Source organism: Ailuropoda melanoleuca, chromosome X (genome assembly GCF_002007445.2).
Source record: "Ailuropoda melanoleuca isolate Jingjing chromosome X, ASM200744v2, whole genome shotgun sequence".
NCBI classification, from domain to species: Eukaryota; Metazoa; Chordata; class Mammalia; order Carnivora; family Ursidae; genus Ailuropoda; species Ailuropoda melanoleuca.
In genome coordinates, this window is record NC_048238.1 from 11824159 (window position 1) to 11846416 (window position 22258).

Sequence of the window (22258 nt, forward strand, 5' to 3'; positions counted from 1 at the left end):
TCGCGTTCTAAGTCTGCTGTCTCGCGGGTGTCGTCCGCGAGTCCGCCTGCTCCCCCGTGCAGGTGGCCCGCCAACCGCCAGCCGTCGCGTGTGCTCCCGGAGCTCCCTTCTCAGCCTGCTGTCTCAAGCGTGCGGGTCCGCGGTCTGTCCGCTCCCCCTTGCAGGTGGCTACCGCTTCCCGGCGCCCTGACACGGCGGCTCCCTCCCCCTTCTGTTTAGCTTCCGATATCTGTGCGCGGTTTCACGGCTCCCCGCTTCGTACCTCGATACTCAGCGCTGGAGATGTTCATTTGTAGAGATCCAGATGTATCTTCCTGCGTCTCAGGCTGATTCCGTGGATGTTCCTGCTGGTTCTGGTACCTATCCAGCTCAACTCAGGGGACCGGCTGAAAAAGGGGTCCCCTACTCCTCTGCCATCTTAACCTCCTCCCCCTCATTGTGGTTTTAACTTGCATTGTTTTGAGTACCAGCAAGATTGAGCATTTCTTCATATCTTTATGTACCATTTGGTTTCTGCTTCCATGAAAATCACTTCTTCAGGCTTTTGGCCTGTTGTTCCTCCATATAAATTAAAGAATCAGCTTATCATGTTTCTGCAAAAAACCAACTGTTGTTGGGATTTTGAATGGAATTGTGTTAAATCAGAGGACCAATTCTGGGAGGCTTTACATCATCAGGGTTGTGTCTTCCTAACCAGACACCTGGTATATCTTTGCTAAACTTTACCTTATTGAAAGATTTATAATTTTCTCCATAAAAGTTAACTCACTTTTGTTAAATTCATTCCCAGGTACTTACATGGGTTTTTTTTTTGTGTGTGTGTGTGGTTTAAATGGTATCTCTTAAGAATTTTCTGATTGTGGTTAACAGAAAGTACATTTGACTTTTTTTACATTAATATTGAATTCAAAAACCTTACCACCTCTTATTAATTTTGATAATTTATCTTTAGATTAGTTTGGAATTTCTATGTAGACATGATATCACCTTGAAATAATGACAGTTTTTTTCCTAAATTCCCAATTCTTACAACTTTAAATGCTTTTACTTTACACTAGCTGGACTTCAGAACACTGTTCAGTTGAAGCAGTGAGAAAAGCCTACTTGTCTTGTTCCTGATCTTAGAAAGATAGCCCCAAACATGTCACCATCAAGTATGATCTCTGTAGATATCCTTTATGAAAATGAAGAAGTTTCCTTCTACTTCTGGTTTGTTAGTTTGGGTTTTTGTTTGTTGTTTTGTTCCCAGCACGACTGATGGTTGAATTTTACTAAATGCATTTTCTTCATCTATTGAACACATTTATTGTATCTGATGAGATGTTCACTTGTTTTTTCTTTTTTAATCTGTATTAACAGATTAATGGTAGATTCTATTAATCATGTTTTTAAAATACATTGCTGTATTCAGTTAGCTGACATTTTGTTTAGGAGTTGTACATCTATATTCATAAATTAGCCTGTAATTTTCCTTTCTTACATTTTTCTTCAATTTTGACATCAAGATCATGTAGGCTTCATAAAATGAGTTAGGAGCGTTTCCTCTTTTCTACTCCCTGAAAAACGTAGTCATTGTGTAGTTATAACCTCATTCTCCATATTCACCCCTCCCCCATTTATTATTGTTTTATATGTTAGTGTTTCTCTACTTACCATATACTTACTAATATCTTTATTTACCATCCCTTTTTCAGTTTCACATCTTGCATCTGGGATCATTACTGTTTCATCTTAAGTATAACCTTTAGATTATTCTTTAATGTCTTTCTTTTGTCTTCCTTTTTCCCCCCCATTAAGCAATTAACCTTGACGAGTGCCTTCATTTTATTAGGCTGAAGGAGGCAAAGTGATGGGAGAAGTAGAAGAACCAGGATGATCTCTGAGAGAATTTCAAGGACAGGATGGTTAGCAGTGACTAGAAGGAACCTCCGTGGGTAAAGGGTACATAAAACAGGGATTGTCCTTAATCAACTGCCCTCTCTGGAGAGGAAGAGTAGAAGGAAAATGACATTTAAAGTGTAACTACACTATTGAATGTTTTACATAAGCTCTCTAGATTATGAACCACCCAAGGGATCCACTCAGGCTTTATTCATCTTCGCATCTGCAATACCTAGCTCCATTTTAAGCTCATAAAGTAGTCCTCAAAGCTAATGAGTTGTTATCCTCCAGTAGTGGAAGCCTTTAAAAGATAGGTAGACAGACACTTGCATTTTCTTCAATTTGGTTCCATCTTTAACATTCTCACAGTTAACCTTTTAAAGTTGTCATGATCAGAGCAAGAGGAAAAGATTTTAAGATTTTATCAATTTTTGTCCTTATTTTACATATCAAAATACCAAGCCTCTGTCATAGAGAATATAAGATTATAACTTTTTTATATTTTATTTTATTTTTTATTTAAATTCAATTAATTAACATATAGTATATTATTAGTTTCAGAGGTAGAGATTAGTGATTCGCCAGTCTTATATAACACCCAGTGCTCATTACATCACATGTCCTCCTTAATGTCCATCACCCAGTTACCCCATCCCCCCACCCACCTCCCTCCAGCAACCCTCAGTTTCTTTCCTATGATTAAGAGTCTCCTATGGTTTGTCTCCCGCTCTGATTTTTTTGTCTTGTTTTATTTTTCCCTCCCTTCCCCTATGATCCTTTGTTTTGTTTCTTAAATTCCATATATGAGTGAGATCATATATCGTTGCCTTTCTCTGATTGACTTATTTCGCTTAGCATAATACCCTCTAGTTCCATCTAGACATTGCAAATGCTAAGATTTCATGTTTTTTTGATGTCTGTATATATTGATTGTGTATATATACCACATCTTCTTTATCCATTCATGTAAGATTATAACTTTACATGGAGACTTGAGCGGTAAATTGGTGATGGGATAGAGGATTGGTAGACCTGCTGATTTGTGAATCTTATTCTCAGTAATGACTCTTATCAGTGCCTGGCAAATATTTTTTGACTTATCTCTTTAAGTCGTTGATACCTATTCTTCATATATGTTCATCCTGAATGTTAAGTGAAATATACAACTTTAAAGAGTCTGTTACTAGTATACTGTCATTTCTAGGATATCAATTTGTATTTAGTGAATTATTATTTGAATACACACAATGCAGTATTACTCAGCCATCAAAAAGAATGAACTCTCCATTTGAAACAGCGTGGTTGGAACTAGAGTGTATTATGTTAAGTGAAATAAGTCAGTGAAAGACAAATATCATATGATTTCACTCATACATGGAATTTCAGAAACAAACAGATGGAGGCCCCAGGGTAGCTCAGTCAGTTAAGCATCTGCCTTCAGCTCAGGTCATAATCCCAGGATTCTGGGATCAAGTCCTGCATCAGACTCCCTTTTCCATGGGGAGCCTGCTTCTCCCTCTGCCTCTTTCTCTGTGTCTCATGAATAAATAAACAAAATCTTAAAAAAAAATCAGATGAACATAGGGGAAAGGAAGGGAAAATAAGATAAAAACAGAGAGGGAGGCAAACCATAAGAGACTCTTAACTATAGAGAACAAACAGGGTTGCTGGAGGGGAGGCGGGTGGGGGGTGGGCTAAATGGGGGATGGGTGTTAAGGAGAGCACTTGTTGGGATGAGCATTGGGTATTATACGTAAGTGAAAAATCACTAAATTCTACTCCTGTCCTGAAACCAATACTACACTATATGTTAACTAACTTGAATTTAAGTTTAAAAAAAGAAGCATAACAAGATTTGAACATCATGAAGGAAAAAAAAATTAGTCCCTAGTCATATCATAGTGAAAATGTGAAAACACCACAAAGAAAAAAATCAAACCACCAAAAAGAAGTGACAGATTATCTACAAAGGAACGGAAATCAGACTGATACTTGATTTCTCCTCAGCAACAGTTAATGCCAGATAACAGTGAAATAATTTCCTGGAAGTGCCAAGGGAAATAACTGCCCATTTAGAATATTTAGTTAAAAATGAGGGTAAATTTTTTCAAATATGCGAAGTTCACTGTATCTAATAAAAAACTACTACACTACTTCACGAATAAGTATACAGAACCCAGAAGGAGACAGAAAGATCAAGAAACAATGAAAAGCAAAGAAATAGGTAAGCAAATTAGTAAAGAAAAAAATCTAAATTAATGTTAATATTAAAAAAAATTGTGGCACTGTTAGCAGGTAGAGAGATTGGAAGGACTTGTGTTATTTAGAAGGAGGGTAGAGATACTAACTGTAGATTTTGTTAGTAACGTGAGTATTTCAAATAATGATAACCACTGAGATACAGAAATAAAATATTTAATTTCCAAGCCAGTGGAGGAATGAAAAGGTGAATGAAGAAAGCATCTCTCGGGGCGCCTGGGTGGTGCAGTCGTTAAGCGTCTGCCTTCAGCTCAGGGCGTGATCCGCGTTATGGGATCGAACCCCACATCAGGCTCCTCTGCTATGAGCCTGCTTCTTCCTCTCCCACTCCCCCTGCTTGTGTTCCCTCTCTGCCGACTATCTCCATCTCTGTTAAATAAATAAATAAAATCTTTAAAAAAAAAAAAAAAGCATCTCTCCAGTAGGAAGCAGGAAAGGAGAAAAAAAGCAGCATAGTAACCAGAAAACACAGAGTAAGACAGCTGGAATAATCCCAACTTTATCAAGGTACCATAAATATAGACAAATTTGTACTTATTAATGGAGCAGATTTTTTAAAATCTTAATTGCATTCTACCTACAAGACACTAACCTAAATTAATGTAGAAAGGTTGAAGATAAGGAGATGGAAAAAAGTGTACAAAACAAAGTGTCCTAACCAAAAGTAATACTGTGTTGGCTTTACTTTTGTTAGACAAAATATTTAGGGTGAAAAACATTAGTACATTTAAAAAGGGATTCTACTGTTGATTGATGGAACCCTGAAAAGGTATAACATTTAGAACTAACAACATAAGCATCTCACAGTATAGCCTTCACATATATAAAGCAAAAGTTCCCAGAATTATGAGAGAAATTAAAGAAATACACAAACACGTTTAATGATTTTAACAAACCTCTTTCAGAAATATGCAGAGCAAGCAGGCAAGAGATCCTTAAAATTTTGTTTTGTTAAGTAAACCCTACCCCCAACATGGGGTTCAAACTCAGGACCCTGAGATCAAGAGTCTCATCCTCTACCGACTGAGCCGACCAGGTGCCCCAAGATTTTAGATTCTAACACAACAAACAAAGTTGGTCAAAGATATATATGTATGTGTATGTATGACTGTATAGTCCCTTCTGCTCAACAAATAGAGGATATGTATACTTTAGAAGATATATTTGTGCTCTTGGAGCTTTTGCAAACATTCACCACATATTAAGTCATAAAGGAAGTCTCAGAAATTCCAGAGCAGCTACATCATACCCATGTTTTCACACCATTAAGCAACTACATTAGAAGTCATAATCCCAGGTTTTGGCACCAAAAAACAAAAACAAAAACAAGTCAAACAGGTACTTAAATCAAATGTTAGGAAACTAAAATAACACACCTCTAAATAACCCACGGGTTAACAACTTCCCTGTATTGTGCATAATTCTTAACACTGCTAAATAAGTCATGGGTTATAGAGGATATCACAATGGAAGTTACTAAGGAGTTAAAGCTGAACAACAGAATATCTATGGTCTTACATTCATTGATTTGAAAACAAGGCCCAAATAAAAATCAGCTATAGATTCAATTTAAGGAGCTACAAAATGAACATGAGTAAATACAGAGAAAGTAGAAGGAAACAAATAGGAGCAGATATTCATGATTTGGGAAGGAAGATCAGTATAATAAACATGAGCTGGTTGTTTGAAAGGACTATTGAAACAGACAAGCCTATGTTGACTGATTAAGAGCAAAGGGAAAATGCAAAGATGCGAGGAACAAAAAGCCAACGTAATTAAAGATGTGGTAGAGATTTTTAAAATCATAAGAGAATACAGTCACCAGGTTTATCACAGTAAGTTATAAAACTTACATTAAGTAGAAAACTTTATGGAGAAGAGAAAAATCATCTCACATTGTCTCAATGAGAAGTAAAAAGTCTAACTAGATCAATGACCATTAAAGAGACTGAGTCGGCAGCCATAGGTCCCTACCACTGTCCCTGTCGCAGAGAGATGTGCACATAAATAAGGCCCAAGCAGTTGGCTAGTCCCAGGAACACAAAGATGATAATCAGAAAATGCAGCAGAGGAACTTACCACATTAACAACGTGCTTCTCAATGACATTTCTGAATAGGTCCGATTCAACAATCAAAACCACAAAGAAAGGTAAACATCGAGAAATCTTTCATCTCATGTGCCTCTTCTGTCCCTTCTCTTTTCTCTTTAGCTAACCGTATTTGGTTTCTTTTTCTTTTTTCTATACTTCTTGAGCAAATAGAGATACATATGCATTAACAAAATTAAATGAGGAAAAGCTTTTATTTCAACAAAGACAGACACCACACTGGCTATAATTCAGCTTCGTGTAAAACAAACAAAACTTCATGCAAACAAGGAAAACTTTCTTTGCTCTAAGTGTATCTTCTAAAAACCTACAACAAATGTTATGTTTCATTGTGAAACTTCAAAATAACTCCCATAAAGTCAAGGGAAAGACAGTGATCTCCACTATTGTTTCTAAAATTCTACAGTATATAAAATAACCTAGTTACCAGTACGGCAAAGAAAATAAGAGGAATGGAGTTTGCCACTCTTGTTATTATTGGCTCATATAGCAACACAGATATCTATAAAGTGCGTCATAATCTAATAGAAGAAATTTGCAGCATTTTTTCTTTTATCAAGAAAATTGTGTTACTAAAGAACACTGAAAGACCTGGATAAATAAATGGAGGTCTGTATCATCTAAAATAAAAAGCACCTCCCCTCTCTACAGCAACTCATAGGTCAGCAAAGTTTTCTTTTTGTACAGCCCTTGCACTAAGAATGGTTTTTATATTTTTAAAGGATTTCTTAAAAAAAAATCAACAACGCCAGCCATCTGTGGCCTTCAAGGTCTAAAATTTTTAGATATTTACCATCTAGCCCTTTACAGAAAGTTTTCCAACACCTGTAATAGACCGGTGGTTCTCAAAGTGTGATCCCTGGACCAACAGCAGTCAGCATCCTGTAGGAACTTTTTACAAATGCAGAGTCTTGGTTCCCGTCCATGAATTAAGCACTCTGGGAGTGGGGTCCAGTAATCCCCTTTCTGAACAAGCCCTCCTGGTGATTGACAGGTGCTGAAGTTTTGAGAATCACTGCTATAGGCTAGTGGCTTAATCCCATCTTAAAAGAGCACCTGCCTCTCAGTCTTTCACCAGATGACTTCACAGGAAAGTGGGGGTTTAGGGTAGGTTGTGGCCTACTAACATTCCCTTAAGGATGTCCTTTAGGGAATATTTTGTTATTTTAGCCTGATGATTCCCATTGTTGACAGTAACACAGTCCAGCCAATAGAAATGGTCCAGCCAGTACAGATGTTCTTCCAGGGCCCTGACAGGACTTTAGGTGGATCAGTGCTCAAATCCTGGAGAAATAAGAGTGTTTAGGAGGTTTTAAATTACTATAATGTTTGACAGTTGTATATTTGCTGCTTTTGAACATCATTATGTTGTCTAGTTAAGAACTGTTCTCTAGTTTTCATTATCAGAATACTTTTGTATTTTTTCCAACCTATATCTGAATTTTAGGCACATTTATAATAACTACAGTATACTTCTAAGATTTTCTCAGCTGATTAATAGGTCAATTAGAATTTAATCTTATATTCATAGATATCATTCTACCCTACGTTAATGAAAATTCATTTATATAGTATTTAAAATTTTCAGAATGTTCTTGATCTTCATAAGACTGTGGGTAGGCAGACCTTATCTCCATTTTACAGAGAAGAAAATCAGGCCTAGCGTGATTTGCTCAGTCTCTATACATAGTTATTAGCATGGGTCTTTTGATTCCATCACTCTGGCCCATATCCTGAATCTGGCTAGATGTTTTTTCATATTCGTTACCTTTAAAATACAGTTCTGACCTGTTGGTAATTTCACCAGCTGACAAGTACAAGGGAGAAAAAGAAAATAATGAAATTCACCATTTTACAAGTAAAAACTGTATTTATCCTGCAAAACTTAAAAAAAATTTTTGGAGTGTATATGTGAGAGACAGTATGAAGGGGTATATGAGTGAGTGAGGGTGTATTGTGTTTGTGTGTTTCTGTGTGTTTACACACAGAAGAGAAAGAGATGAAAAGCTGAGAGAGAGAAGTCATGTTTACCCGGAAACATTTAGTACTGTGTCTGAAAGCCGAATCTCCAGTGCCATTTATCTTTAGTTCTCTCTCTGCCAAATTCTGAACTTTAGTATAGTTTGGTGTTGATACACTATATGAGTATAGGACCAATCTACACAGCAAAATTCATATAAGAAATAAATAGTGGAAAGAGACAGTGAACCATAGGTGAACCATTAAGGTTTCTTACAAAGGAGTGGCCAAAATGAGCTTTGAGCTAATTGGAAGAACTGCAGAGTTGAGGCTTAAAAACCCATTACTTGAGATTAATGTTGGTTTGCGATGAAGTTTTCACTGGTTTGCAGCAAGGTGAAAGTAGTACGGTTAAGGTATTACGAGAATATAGACATATACATGCATGTCCGTGTATACAACTGATTTCTTCCTCGTTTTTATGCTTTAATTATTGAGAAGTAAAGTTTTTCAAAATGATGTGAGTAGGTGGGAGGGGGCAGAGGTGTACGTGTGCAAATGTGTGTTTGCTAGCTTTAGTTACCTTTTGAGTGTACCTCTTTAGTTTATTCCTGTAACATCTGGATTAACCAGAGGACCGGGTGTCTGAAAACCACCTCACACTTGAGGGCTGTGCTTGGAAACAGCAAATTGTGTTGTCATAAGCACCCTTATTGCACTTGGCCAAGCTTTCCTCACCATGAATATTCAGTTGACTCTCTTTTTCTCTCTCTGTGTCTCTGTGTGTGTGTGTGTGTCTCTCTCTCCCCCTCCTTCTCCTACCCTCAGTCCTCCTCTCTGTCCTCTTCTGCCCCAACTTTCTTCATGCCTCCCTCTCTCCACCACCACACAGGACCTCCTCCCCAATCCTCTCCTTCCCTGTCTTTTCCCTGCTCTCTCTTTCCTTGTCTATGTGTATAGGGGTGAATGTTTAACAGGCATTTCATATATAAGTACATGTCCTGACAATAACAATAATTAGTCATTTTAATATAAATGGATATTTCTAATTTCAAAGACCTGCATCCCTAAAAGCTACCCTAAAGCAGTTCACTTTACATTTCGTGGTAACAGGCACCATCTCTTTATGGTATCCCTAGTGGAAATACCAGCAGTGGTTATAATGATAGTAACAACTATCATGGTTTATTCTTCTTACTATGGCTAATATTTATTGAGTTTTTACCACTTGCCATATATTGTTCTAGGTAAGTGGTTCTGAGTTTAGTGTTTGGATGCTGTGGGATGCCCAGGACTCTGCAAGGAGCCTCTGAGGTCAAAACTATTTTCATAATAATGCTAAGAAGCCCTTTGCCTTTTTTATCATGTTGACATTTGAGCTGATTACACAGAAGCCATGGGCAGAACTGCAGGCTTGTCAGCCCAAATCAAGGCTAGTGGTCATTATAGACCTCATTGTGAGCACTCTCAGTTTAAAAAAAAAAAGAAGAAGCAGCAGCCAATTTTATTTTAGAAAGCCCCTGATGAAGCAGTAAATTCCATTAAACCTTGACCCTTTGTTACATGTCCTTTTAATGTTCTGTGTGACAAAATAGGGCAATACACGTGAAACACTTCAGCATGTTTGAGTTGCCAGCTGAATTAGTCATATTTTTTATGGCAAGTAAACTGTGGTTATTCAGACTTTGGCATTTGGCAGAAATTTTCTTGAAAATGAAGAAGTCAGCCTGTAACTTCATGGACAACACTGTCTTGGTGGAGCGAAGAGGGCTGTGCGGTGGCCAGACTGGAAGGTGCTTCTTCAGGGGACAGGTGCTCTCAGGGGCCCTCCTGATGTGAAACAGTATCAACTGTTTTATACCCAACTCATGTTTATAAATTAAAGAAAATTTGTACTTTGAATACTGATGAATTTTTGAGTAACAGAGCCAAAAAACATTTCCCAGGGTTTACCTACTATAGAATCAGTCATCATATAGATTAGAAAAAGAGAGCCCAGATATCCAAGGTAACACTGTACAAATGCATGATTCATGGTCTAATCTTATATTTTATAGTGCTTTAAACTGCCAAGTACTTTCATATATGCATTTTCATCTGATCTTCATACAACCCTGTGATTATCTAAAGCAGTTTAAAGATAAGGAAATGGAGACTCAATGAAGAATATTTGTACTTTATATTTTCCTGCCCTTTTGGCTGCTATCTCTGATGGCTTGAAATAAGGTGGAGGAAGTAGAGAATCTATAAAACTTGGCATCTAACTGGATGCAAAAAAAAATGGTGATGAAGGAGCCAGAGAATTTTCTGAAGTTCCCACTTGGGCCCCTGGGAGGGTACCATTAACTGAGAAAATAAAAATAGAGAAGGAGCAGATTCAGTTATCCTGAAGGCCTTTTCTTTGGCACTAGTATAACCTGCTTTGAAGAAGTCCTAAAACCTATAGACTGTGCTCTCACACACAGTCTCTATATGGGAAGTTAGGGCACATATGCCATAACTCTGATTAAAGGGAAAACATGCTAAGTGCCTTAAGAAAGGCATAGTTAAAGTCCTGTAGCTGTTCACAGGAGGAAAGGAATTCCTTCGGGGCTCAGGGAAGTTTTGTGGAAGAGGAAGCGTTGGAAAGGAGTCTTGCAGAATGGTAGAATCTGGACATGCAGAGGTGGTTGTGAGGAGTCCAAGTTCAGTTACAGAAAAATAGAGCAAGATGCAGAAGGAGGAATATCAAGTACCAGAGTTTGTGTGTAAGTAGATAAGAAATTATTTTGGAAACAGTTATTCCAATAAGTTACGGGAAGTGTTGACTGCTACACACGTGGTCAGTTTTCTATTTTGTATTTCATTTTTTAAAATGACATTGACAGGGGCACCTGGGTGGCGCAGTCAGTTGAACATCTGACTCTTGGTTTTGGCTCAGGTTGTGATCTCAGTCAGGGTGTGAGATTGAGCACTGTGTTGGGCTCCACACTCAGCGCAGAGTCTGCTAAAGTTTCTCTCTGTCCCTCCCCCCCCAAAATAAAAAAAATAAATCTTAAAGAAATAATAAAAATGATATTGCTAAACAAATGTCTTCTTAAGTACAACTTACTTTACATATAAAACTTCATTTTTTCATTGACCAGGGTAAGGATTTCAAGTTCAGGCAACATAATCTTCCTAGATGTTGGTTTATAGTTATAGAGATGGTCATGCAAAATATTTTACTATGGTCTTGGGGCGCCTGGGTGGCTCAGATGGTTAAGTGTCTACCTTTGGCTCAGGTCGTGATCTCTGGGTCCTGGGATCAAGTCCCACGTCGTGGGACTCCTAGCTCAGCAGGGAGTCTGCTTCTCCCTTTCCCTCTGCTCCTCGCCCCTGCTAGTGCTCTCTCTGTCTCTGTCTTTCAAATGAATAAATAAAAATCTTTTAAAAAATATTTTACTGTGTTCTTTTTTAATTCTATGGCTAATTTAAAGTAAGCTCGCCATCCTTCGATAACTTTATTCTCTTCTCAATTAGAAATTCCATCAATCCTTTACATTGCATTTTCATCTGAACTGCATCCTTCAAGTAGCTATCTTCTGTAGCTGAGCTTTGTCTTGCCTATCTTTTTTCTCCCAGCATTTGTGTTAAATTTATCTGACTTGGCTATTTATTACTGTCTTCCCCCAGATAAGCCAGATAAATATGATCCACGTGATGTTGAAAGGCTACAACAAGATGATAACTGGGTTGAAAGTTACTTACTTTGGAGACATAGTATTGTCGATGAAACACTGAAGATGCTTGATGAGAGTTTTCAGTGGAGGAAAGAGATGTCTGTCAACGGTAAGGCGTTCAGTTTAACCTTGACAGTATAATGTCCCCTGCATAAATGTTAGTTTTACATTTATCAAATAGTGTATTTGCAAATACTCTTGGTAATCATCCTAAACACCAAAATATAATGTTTTATAAAAACCCACTAACACTTTGAAAGGAGCGTCTTACTAATGTTTTAAAAGTAGTATCGTTCATAGGGAAATCAGATCACCAGGGTGCAGAATTACATTCAGATTGTTTCACTCAGCAGAGTCTCTTAATCTGTGCTTGTTTAGTTCAGTACTATTGAACAATAGCAAGACAGCATCGTCACTACTAGGCCTAGAGATATGGAGAAAATATTGTTTTCCAGTTTCGTTTTGTTTTTCAGTTGTTGCCTTATATCTTTATCCCCAGAGTTCCTTGTGCTAATAGGTGCCCCCTGTAGCATTACTAAATAATTGGGGGGTCCCTAAAAAAGCAGGCTTATCCCCGTGGATGCCTATGGCAGCCTTTGCTTAACTTACTGATTTCAAGACCCAATTCTAGATTGACATTTTCCCCCAAAATGGGAGTTTTAAATCTTAGAAGGGTTTGTTGTTGTTGTTGTTTTTAATAGTCTTCAAGTATATGAAGAACCCTTGACAGGAAAGGTTACCCATTATCTCTCTTCTGAAAATTTAGCAGGAGGAATCTGGCATAACTACTGGTTTTGATGAGGTACAAAGAAGGATTCCTTGACCTTGAGGGTTACAAACTCTGGAGTGAATGAGTCTAGAGACTTAGGACAAAAAAGTCAACAAATAAATCCAGAGCAGATACTCTCCCCAGTCTTCATACTTGTAGAAAGAATCTATGAAAAGGGGAGTATTTAAGAAATAAATTGATTGGAAATGTAAAAACCATAGATCATTTCAACAAACTGAAGGATTTATTAATCAAGTAAAGAAATATAAATCCTTTAAGTACAGAATGAACTTTTAAGCTCAACAGTTTTTTTTTTCTTATATGGGATTGCTAGTTTCTAGTGACACATGGCCAAGATGCAGTAACAGGGTGGTGCAGAAAGATAAAGAATCTTTGAAAGTTCCCAGGGAACTACTGGTGAATGAAACAATAGCCTTGGCATTTGCTGCGTCCTCACTAGAGACTGGACAGATTTTTTGTTCCTCCTGCTAAAGTATCTAGCTTTTTTTTGAAGTATTTTCCACTTGTCCCAAGATTATAAAATGAGTTAGACTCCACTGGATATCAACCTTTGTAGAAAAGTATTTTACTAGAGAAACGATAAGTGATTTTTAAATCAATCCTGAGGCTGTAATGTGGATATTTACTGGCATGTTATCTTGAAATTGTCCAATAGTGATAGTATTTATTGAAAGTTATTATGTGAAACACAACCAAAACGTGGAAATGTGTCCACATAATAATGGCTGATGTGTCAAGGGGAATGGATTTTTTTCCCATTTCTCTCATCCATGTCTTTATGTAGTTTGTTTACCTAGTAAGAAACACCATTTTTTATTGCCAGAGGTTCTTTCCAGATATTTGAATAAGCTTATCTTTTTTAATATCAGGCCTACTATATAACATTAACCTTTACATTGTAAGTTTTCTTTTTAAAAGGCCCCTAAGTTACAATTACTCATCAGGTTTATCCTTTTTTAGACCTGACTGAATCCTCCATTCCCAGATGGTTATTGGAAATTGGTGGTATTTATCTCCATGGTTATGACAAAGAAGGCAACAAGTTGTGTAAGTATATTTAATTGATGTACTGGCTTTTCAGGATTTTGAGATGCATTTCTTTCAGCTGAATTAATAATAGGTAGAACCTTCTCCATGTGTACCACACATCAAGTTTTCTACAATTGGGGATCATTAGGGCCATCTTGACAGAGTGTCACTTAGTTGCATTACTGTTTGCACTATGATAAAGTAGGTGGTAAAGGCAAATGCTACATCCTGTAACACAGCCAAAATAATGTAATTCAGAGTCATTATCTTCTTTCTAATTTGCTGATACTAAAATTCAACCCAGTATTTTCATGGAAAATCTTTTCAACAGTTGCTAAGGGTTGCTAAATGGACTTTTCAAGATCGACATCTGTTCCTATCATGTCCTTGTCCCTCCCACCCCCCCACCAGTCTTCTCCCCTTAGCTTCTTGTGAAATCTGTGATAGCAGGAGGACCAGTAACAACCATCCCTACCATCCTGATGACTCTGTTATTATTCCTCTCTCTCCTTTGTCCAAAATCCAGCATGGTTTGTACCAAGGCTGTGACTGGGCACGAGTGTCAGAGCCCCAACCCAAGCGCTTGCTTGCCCGCCCCCTCTGCCCCTTGTGGTCCATTCCTGTTGTAACAGGATTCTCCTAGCATTTCCCTCCTGTCGCTGGCTCTCTTTCCCAGTCTTCGTTTCTCTTTGCTCTCATTCCCCCGTCCCTTACATGCGCTTCCCGGGCTTCATTCCTTTCTTGGCTGCTTTTACTTTCCAGCTGATACATTCCCTTTGGGTGATCTCAAGGACCTTGCCTCCCCACAAACAGCAATGACCCCACTCAACCCCCAGGGAACATGCATATATTTACCCAGCTACCCACTTGACTGTGCCACTGGATGGATTGCCGGCCACCTTCAACACAAAAGCACAGCCAGGCCGCATCCCACCGCCTGTCCTTCTTTGCTCACCACCCAGCTCAGGCCCACAGCCTTTGGCCCTTACCCCCTCCCACAGCTTCAATGGAACCCCTTCCCCGTTTCCGTCAGCACTTCTCAGTTCAGACCCTAACTGCTTTCCCAGGGCACATCCTGTTGGGCTTCCTTCTCTGCCTCTTCCATTCTCCCCTCCGTGCTGCTGCCTCCAAGGGATGTCTTAAGTAGGAAAAACACACCTTAGCATTTGATATGGAGTCTTTCCAGCCCAGCCCTAGTCTCCTGAGCTTCTCCTCTCAGCCTTGGCCACATTTTGCCCTAGCTGCCCTGCTCTGAGTGGTTTGTGGCACTCTGTCCATGCGCACGCTCCTGCCCCAATTTGCGCCGCCCTGGTGCCTCTGTCCAGGCTGCTTCTCCACGTGGGATGTTTGTTCTAGTGCTTCACAGAACCACTGGCTTGCTTTCTTGTTAAGCACATGAAGAGTACTCTTAGGTTGTTACCAAATATTGTTTGTTCACCTTTATTTTCTTTTCCCTCTTACTTACTAGAGAACTTCATTTTCCAAAGGGGGAAGAGAGTTTCCCTTTCTGCACTCTATTCTTATTTAAAGTTCCCAAGTGCACACTATTTCTTATTTACAAGATGGAAGAGATGTTTTTAATCTGAGAAAGAAAATGAATTGTAAATGAAGAAAAATGTTAAGGGGAAGGAATGATCTATGTGTAAAATAATATTCTAATGACATATTTTTCTTATTTTTATCCTATGTTCTGTTAAAAGTCTGGATCAGGGTGAAGTATCACGTAAAAGACCATAAAACCATGTTGGACAAAAAGAAGCTTATCGCATTCTGGTTGGAACGTTATGCTAAAAGAGAAAATGGGAAACCCGTAACAGTGATGTTTGACCTGTCGGAAACTGGAATAAATAGCATAGTAAGCATTTCTTTAATTCACAAGCATTATTTTTTGTCATGTCCTCCCTGCCACTCCTCCCAACCAAATACTGCTGTACGTTTGAGCTGACCAAATCCCAAGTTTGGTATTTATTTGTTTTCCATGTATATTGTGAGTCAAGTCAGACATGAAATAGGATTTGCAGAGAAAGAAATTTGCTTCAGTATTTGGCATTGAAACTGTGTTTCCTAGAATTGTCCCTCGTGATACACAAGATGTCAGGGTAGGACATGGAAGCTGGCAGGGTAATGAGTAGCTGTGGCAACACTGAACTCTTCTGTCAGAACTAACATCCCGCAGGACCTAACCCCATGCCTGGCACAGAGAAATGCACTCAGGAAATATTGAGGAAAGTAATGCAGGCTCTCTGTAGTACCGTTAGATTCATACCATGTTTGGCAGTTTTGAGAAGTTCACCTGACTTTTGCACGTACAGCAGTTTGTCATTTTGTTGGCGGTTTTTGTTTGCTTGATTTGGTTAGCTTTGGAAACTGGCTTTCTGCAGGTGATTTTGTCAAGCTTAAAAAATAAGTAAAACCCACCAGTCTTTAATTTGGGCCCTTGTGACCTTGGTAACTAGAGACCCTTCAGCAGCAATGGGGATCCTTCGGCACATTGATTATAGCTGTTGTCTCTTACATTCAGACCTTAGCTACTCTTGGTAGCAGTGAAGTGGCCTTCACACACCTGCCTGGGGAAGTAGTGAAAGCTTTTTGAAAATCCACTCGGCAGAGTAGTTAAGAATCTTAAGGTGTTCGTATTCATATTCTTTGCCTGGTAACTAAGTTCTGGAAATCTATTTTAAAGAAATAATCCTGAGTACAGAAAAAAGCATTGTGTGCCAAGTATCTTTTTCAGAGTGTCATTTAAAATAGTGAAAACTTAGAAAAAATGTAAATGTCAGCATGGCCAAATGGTAAATTATGGTGTATTAATTGATAGAGTATATGTAGCTATATAAAATGGTGTTTATAAATAAGTGCTAGTAATACTGGAAAATACCTTTTTAAAAAATGAATAATGAGAAAGGTGACAGGATTATGTCCTAGTGATAGCCTCCAAAAAAGGAACTCTTAGACGTCAAAAAAGCAAACAAACAAAGAAACAAAAAATAGCCTGGAGAGAACAAGAGGTTTTTTTGGGTGACGGGATCACACATTTTTATTTTCATCTTTATCTCTATGTATATTTAAGGAGTCCATTGCCCTGGATTTTTTCAATCTAGTTGCCATTTCAGTGAGTTGTAGATTACAGAGTAAATTGTTTTATACCCAAAGTGTAAATCAAAATACCTAGATAAATAGGTATTCCATAAAAATAAATCATGATTCTGTCATCCTTTGTATATGATTATTTCTAATTATTAACCCAGAATCATAAACAAATGCTAATTTTTTTATTGCCAAACATAGGGGCAAGGAATTGACTTGAACTGTCTGATTTTTTTTCAAACTACTTATATGCTGTCTCTTTATCTTTAATTTATAAATAAGGTTTATTTGCATTACTGAGTATTTAATCATTATTAATGTTTTAAAATACTGAATCCCAATTGAGTTATTTTTGTATATGACTCCCTCATGATTCACAAAGGATTTAAGTTTGCTAATAAACAGTATGCAGAATTGCAAGGCAAAAAAAAATTAAAAGCTATTTGTTAGAGTTGGGCCACTAATTGGACTCCAGTCTTTCATCTGTCTGCCTGAAAGAAATGGAATCATTTAAAATTATTTCAGTGGTCATACATTAAAACCAGTGTTTTAGGAGAATTATATTCATTCCTGATACTTGAACTAGAGAGAAAAGTATCTCATGGGTTCCCAAAGGGAGGATGTTTTACAAGATAAGAAATAGTCCTTGAAGACATCTCACAGAATGCAGAGCAATAGGTTTCATGGAACTTTTTACTGTAGTGCCCACTAATAATACTTAACACCAGTGGTAGCCTATGAAATCCGCTTGAACTAGCAGTAACTTGGGATTTTATAAGCAAGGCTATTCAGTTAAAAGATGAAAACAAGAATACTGGATGAAGACTTTTTAGGCAAAGTCTCAGGGCCACAGATTGTATACTGGGTAACCAAATTTTTATAGAACTAGTTATTTTGAGATACTTCTTTGATTCTTAAATACAAATTATTAAACTCGGTGCACAGCAGATATAATAATTATAAAGGTACTATTATATATCAGGATTTATTCCATAAAAAATACTGAAGACACTTAAGGAATGCTTACTTTCAGTTTACTGAAATTAAAGATGCTGCAACTCACATCCTAGAAATCACTTTATAGACTCATCTCTGGACAGCTCACCTTTCAGTAATTGATGGGTTTAAGTTTGCCTGATTATCTTTCATCCTACAGTCCTTCTAAGATGGCTGATCAGGATTAGTAACTCAGCTTGCAGCCATGGAATAACATGGCATGAAATGATCCATGTGAATAGTGACCCTCATAACCTAATTTCATGTTGCTCTGTTCCGTGCAGTAGAACCAAGAGACAGTTATGTTCATAAAGTTTTCCAGGAATTGGAGTCAGTGAGCAGCACTTGAATATAAACTAAAAAATTCTAATTCTGGGTCCCTAAATAAGTGGAAAGAAGCTAGAGGCGAAGCAGATACAGCACACCAATATGTTCGGATTAGCTGTCGTGTAAAAAAATTGATAAAACATATTTTATTGAAACTATGACAAAGGGTAGAAATTAGGTTTAAAAAGCAAATATACCAGAATTAATATATGTATTATCGTTCCAAGTAGTGAGATTGTAAACTGTATACTTGTTTCAATAATTCCTTAATTGTTCAACAGCTTTTTAGAATTTCTCTATAGGGATTGCTTTTAGATCCCCTTTATAATGCCATGTTACTTTAGCAGCCTGGAATATCTCACTAGTTTGAGGTAACAGGAATGATGTTTAAGTATGTGATTTCTTTTACTTGATTTTAGGACTGATTATTATAAGTAGCTTAATGACTTAAAACCTTAATCCCTGGGAATATAGATATGTATTTATATATGAGCTTATTTTTTAAAAAATTGTCTCATTTGTATTTAATAGTTTATCACCTTTGGAAATGTGCAATTTAAAATTCTCTAATGTAGATAGTCTTAAAGATTTAAATGTATAATCTTTGTTTTAGGACATGGACTTTGTACGCTTTATCATCAACTGCTTTAAGGTTTATTATCCTAAATACCTCTGTAAGTAACTTACTCCTTTATAAAAATATAATATATAGAAACTATAAATAATGGCTAAGATTGCTTTATATTATTATAGACTTTAATACCTGAAGTGTTACTTTTTTTTTTAAAGATTTTATTTATTTATTTGACAGAGAGACAGCCAGCAAGAGAGGGAACACAAGCAGCGGGAGTGGGAGAGAAAGAAACAGGCTCATAGCAGAGGAGCCTGATGTGGGGCTCGATCCCACAACGCCGGGATCACGCCCTGAGCCGACGGCAGACGCTTAACCGCTGTGCCACCCAGGCGCCCCCTGAAGTGTTACTTTCTGATGAGGAGCTTAAATGTATGCATAGAAGTTTAAGTGCATATCCTAGTATATATAAGGGAAAATTTTCATAATCATTGCCCTTTATAGTTTTAAGAATTTCAGTTCTAAACTGTATAGGTGGCATCCTATAACATACACACATACATATATAGGTACATAAAAACATACCTTTATTTAAAAGATTATCTAATTTTATTCATCCTTCAATAAAAAAACTCATTTAAAATATTTATTATATGCAACTTCTTACATGTAAGAAACAGATAAGCAACATTGATAAAGTACACTGTGTGATAAGCGATACTCATACATAAAATGTACTATGTTACTAATTGTTATTTTAAAATTGTCAGTAAGAAAACATTAGACTTGGGCGCCTGGGTAGCTCAGTCGATTAAGCGTCTGCCTTCAGCTGAGATCATGATCCCAGGGTCCTGGGATCAAGTCCCACATCACTCTCCCTGTTCAGCAGGGAGTCTGCTTCTCCTTTTCCCTCCTACTCGTGCACTCTCTCACGCACGCTGTCTCTCAAATAAGCTCTTTCAAAAAAAAAAAACCACATTAGACTAGCATACACTGCATTTAAATCTGGCATTTAGAGTTTATTTTTAATTATGATTCTTGCATTAATTACCTGAATGAAGAACTCCTAAATCTTATGTATTCATTTTTGATTTATTGGATTTATATGGTGGTTTTCCTGTGGAGAAATCAAGATGCTGTCCCACATAAACAGTCATATATTTTAACTCCAGTGGACTAAAAGTGAAAAAAGCAGAAGAGGGACAACAGGGATATCAGAAAATGGAAACTCACAGCTCTGCCTGCGCACAGCCCTGGCAAATACCACAATTAGGGTCTTTTGAGATTCCTGACTTAGGTGATATTAAAGCTTAAGATCCCTAAATCATCTTACTCTGGCATGCCTTCCCATTATTATTCATGTGAAATAAGGAACAGACAGCAGGCATGAAGGATCTCAAGGATCAGTGCCACTGCTGCCCCTTTGCTGTCATGTCTTCAGAGGGAATATTCATGAACCTTTTTAGGTAAAGAGAATGTCTGGTTGGGAAACCTGGAGGATCTGCTAGTCTGAATTCTTCCTGGGTCTACCATATACCCTGATTGATTAAGTTTTACATACCAATCAATTGGTCAGTAGGGAATCTCGACCCCATATTATTAGCTTGTTCCTTTTATGTACAAAATGAAAATAAAATATCCACTTGTTTATTGAAATATCTAAAAGTTTGTGAAGAGCCATTTATAAATAGTATAAATATCATTATTACCTTATAAAACATATATAAGATTCTTTTGAGAGAACTATTAATAAATTCATGGGTCTGTATAAAGATGAATTGGAACACTAGTCATTCCAATTAACTAGAGGTAACTAGGTAACTACATTATTGCAGACATTAAGTTTTGTAGAATCTTAAACTGATTATGCTTCAAAATCTGTCATGAAACACAACCATTATTTCATAAAACCTTAAGTCCATATCTTTTTAGGCATGTCACAGATGAAGACTGAGGTATTAAGCACCAGGGTACCTCTGTGAAGATAACTTGTTTCTTACACCTACTTTACTTGTCCTACATTAATATAATCATTCTAGGAGGTTCTCTGCTCAGAGAAGAATGAAATTACATTTTGATTCCTTTGGAATAGAACAGTGAATTGGATATCAAAACGTCCCTTTGTGATTTCTGGTTCTTTCTCATAATTGTTAATAGGGTTATTCAAATCTTCATCTAAATATGCAAATAATACTTCTGTATACTTGGGAATTATTGGCTTCCTGGGGTTTATAATATGAAGAAAAGTATAAATTCAGTTTTTTAAAGCATGATGGTGTATTAAAGTTTGGGTGAGGGGAAAATGTGAGTGGTTTAACAATATAAATCTCTAGAAAATTGTCAAAACCAATAAATTAGACATTGAAATCATTTTATTTTTTTATTTAAATTCAATTAACATGTAGACATTGAAATCATTTTAAAGTTCATGGGGCTTCAGCACTAATATGACATGCCACATCCAAAAACACCACTTACCCATTTAACTATTTTCTTTTGTACCTTTCTACAAACAGCAAAAGCGATAAACGAACAAAAGAACAGGCTATTTGCCAAAGGACAGTGATAAAGCAGTGGTCATTTCCAAAAAGCTGCCCTGGGTGTGCCCCTCATCAGTGTGAGAAGTTAATTTGGATCGAGCACCACTCACACTTCACTGAATTAGAATAGAGTCAGCTAGCTCAGTTTTTAGTTAGGTTTAGATGACCAGCTTTTTCTAGACCAGGTAAAAGTGATATGACTATAGTGGCACTAAATCACATTTAGTGAATTTTTTTTTTGTCTTTCAGCCAAAATGGTGATCTTTGATATGCCTTGGATAATGAACGGTGAGTATATTACTAACACTTTGCCAAGACAAAATGTCTGATTTCCTTTTTTCCAATGTAGCCATATTTCTGTGGTGGTTTTAAATAATGTTTATGCTGTGCTTGGTGTGTACTCTTAAGAGGCTGGAGCTAGAACACTCAAAAGCTGTTCCTAAGCAAACCAGGTTAATGTTCTACCCCCAGGCTCTGGGCAGCACATGCATTAGTTGTCTCTAAAAACAGCATCAGGATGTTCAGCCATTCAGGTAAAACTAGAGCCAGATGCGTCAGTTTGTCATCCACATTGGGCATGTCACAGAACACAGGCATTGGCCAAATTTTCTCCTGGGCTTTGGGTGTTGAGGAGAAAGGTGGTATGAATCTGAAATTTACTACAAATCTCTGTAGGCACGTGATCCTTCTATAAGACAGTCATGATATATTTTTTGGTAAAAATTTATTTTAAAAGCATTGAAGAACACTCTTTATCAACTTTAACATGATTGTAAATTTAATATTATTTTCAGAATGTACATTTTCATTTGTGTTTGCCAGAGTCAATTGTTATATAGAAAACAATAGAGAAAACCAATGAAACACGAAACCTTGATTCTTTGAAAACTTAAATAAAATTGACAAAACTTTAGCTAAACCGATAAAAAAAAAGACTCCAGTGATTAAAATCAGGAATGAAATGAGAGACATCACTGCTGACCTTACAGAAATTAAAAGGATTATAAGA

At 37.2% G+C, this 22258-nt stretch overlaps 1 protein-coding gene across 3 annotated transcripts in view; it reads left to right on the forward strand.

Moving 5' to 3' along the window:
* The window catches only part of MOSPD2 (motile sperm domain containing 2), a 60532-nt gene that overhangs the window by 10744 nt on the left and 27530 nt on the right, over positions 1-22258 (forward strand). For all 3 annotated transcript variants that reach the window (XM_011232500.3, XM_011232499.3, XM_019806076.2), the window contains exons 3-7: positions 11863-12018; positions 13660-13746; positions 15429-15583; positions 18752-18812; positions 21499-21537. In XM_011232500.3, the coding sequence (XP_011230802.1) occupies positions 11863-12018; positions 13660-13746; positions 15429-15583; positions 18752-18812; positions 21499-21537 (498 nt within the window). The remainder of the gene's footprint in view (positions 1-11862; positions 12019-13659; positions 13747-15428; positions 15584-18751; positions 18813-21498; positions 21538-22258) is intronic.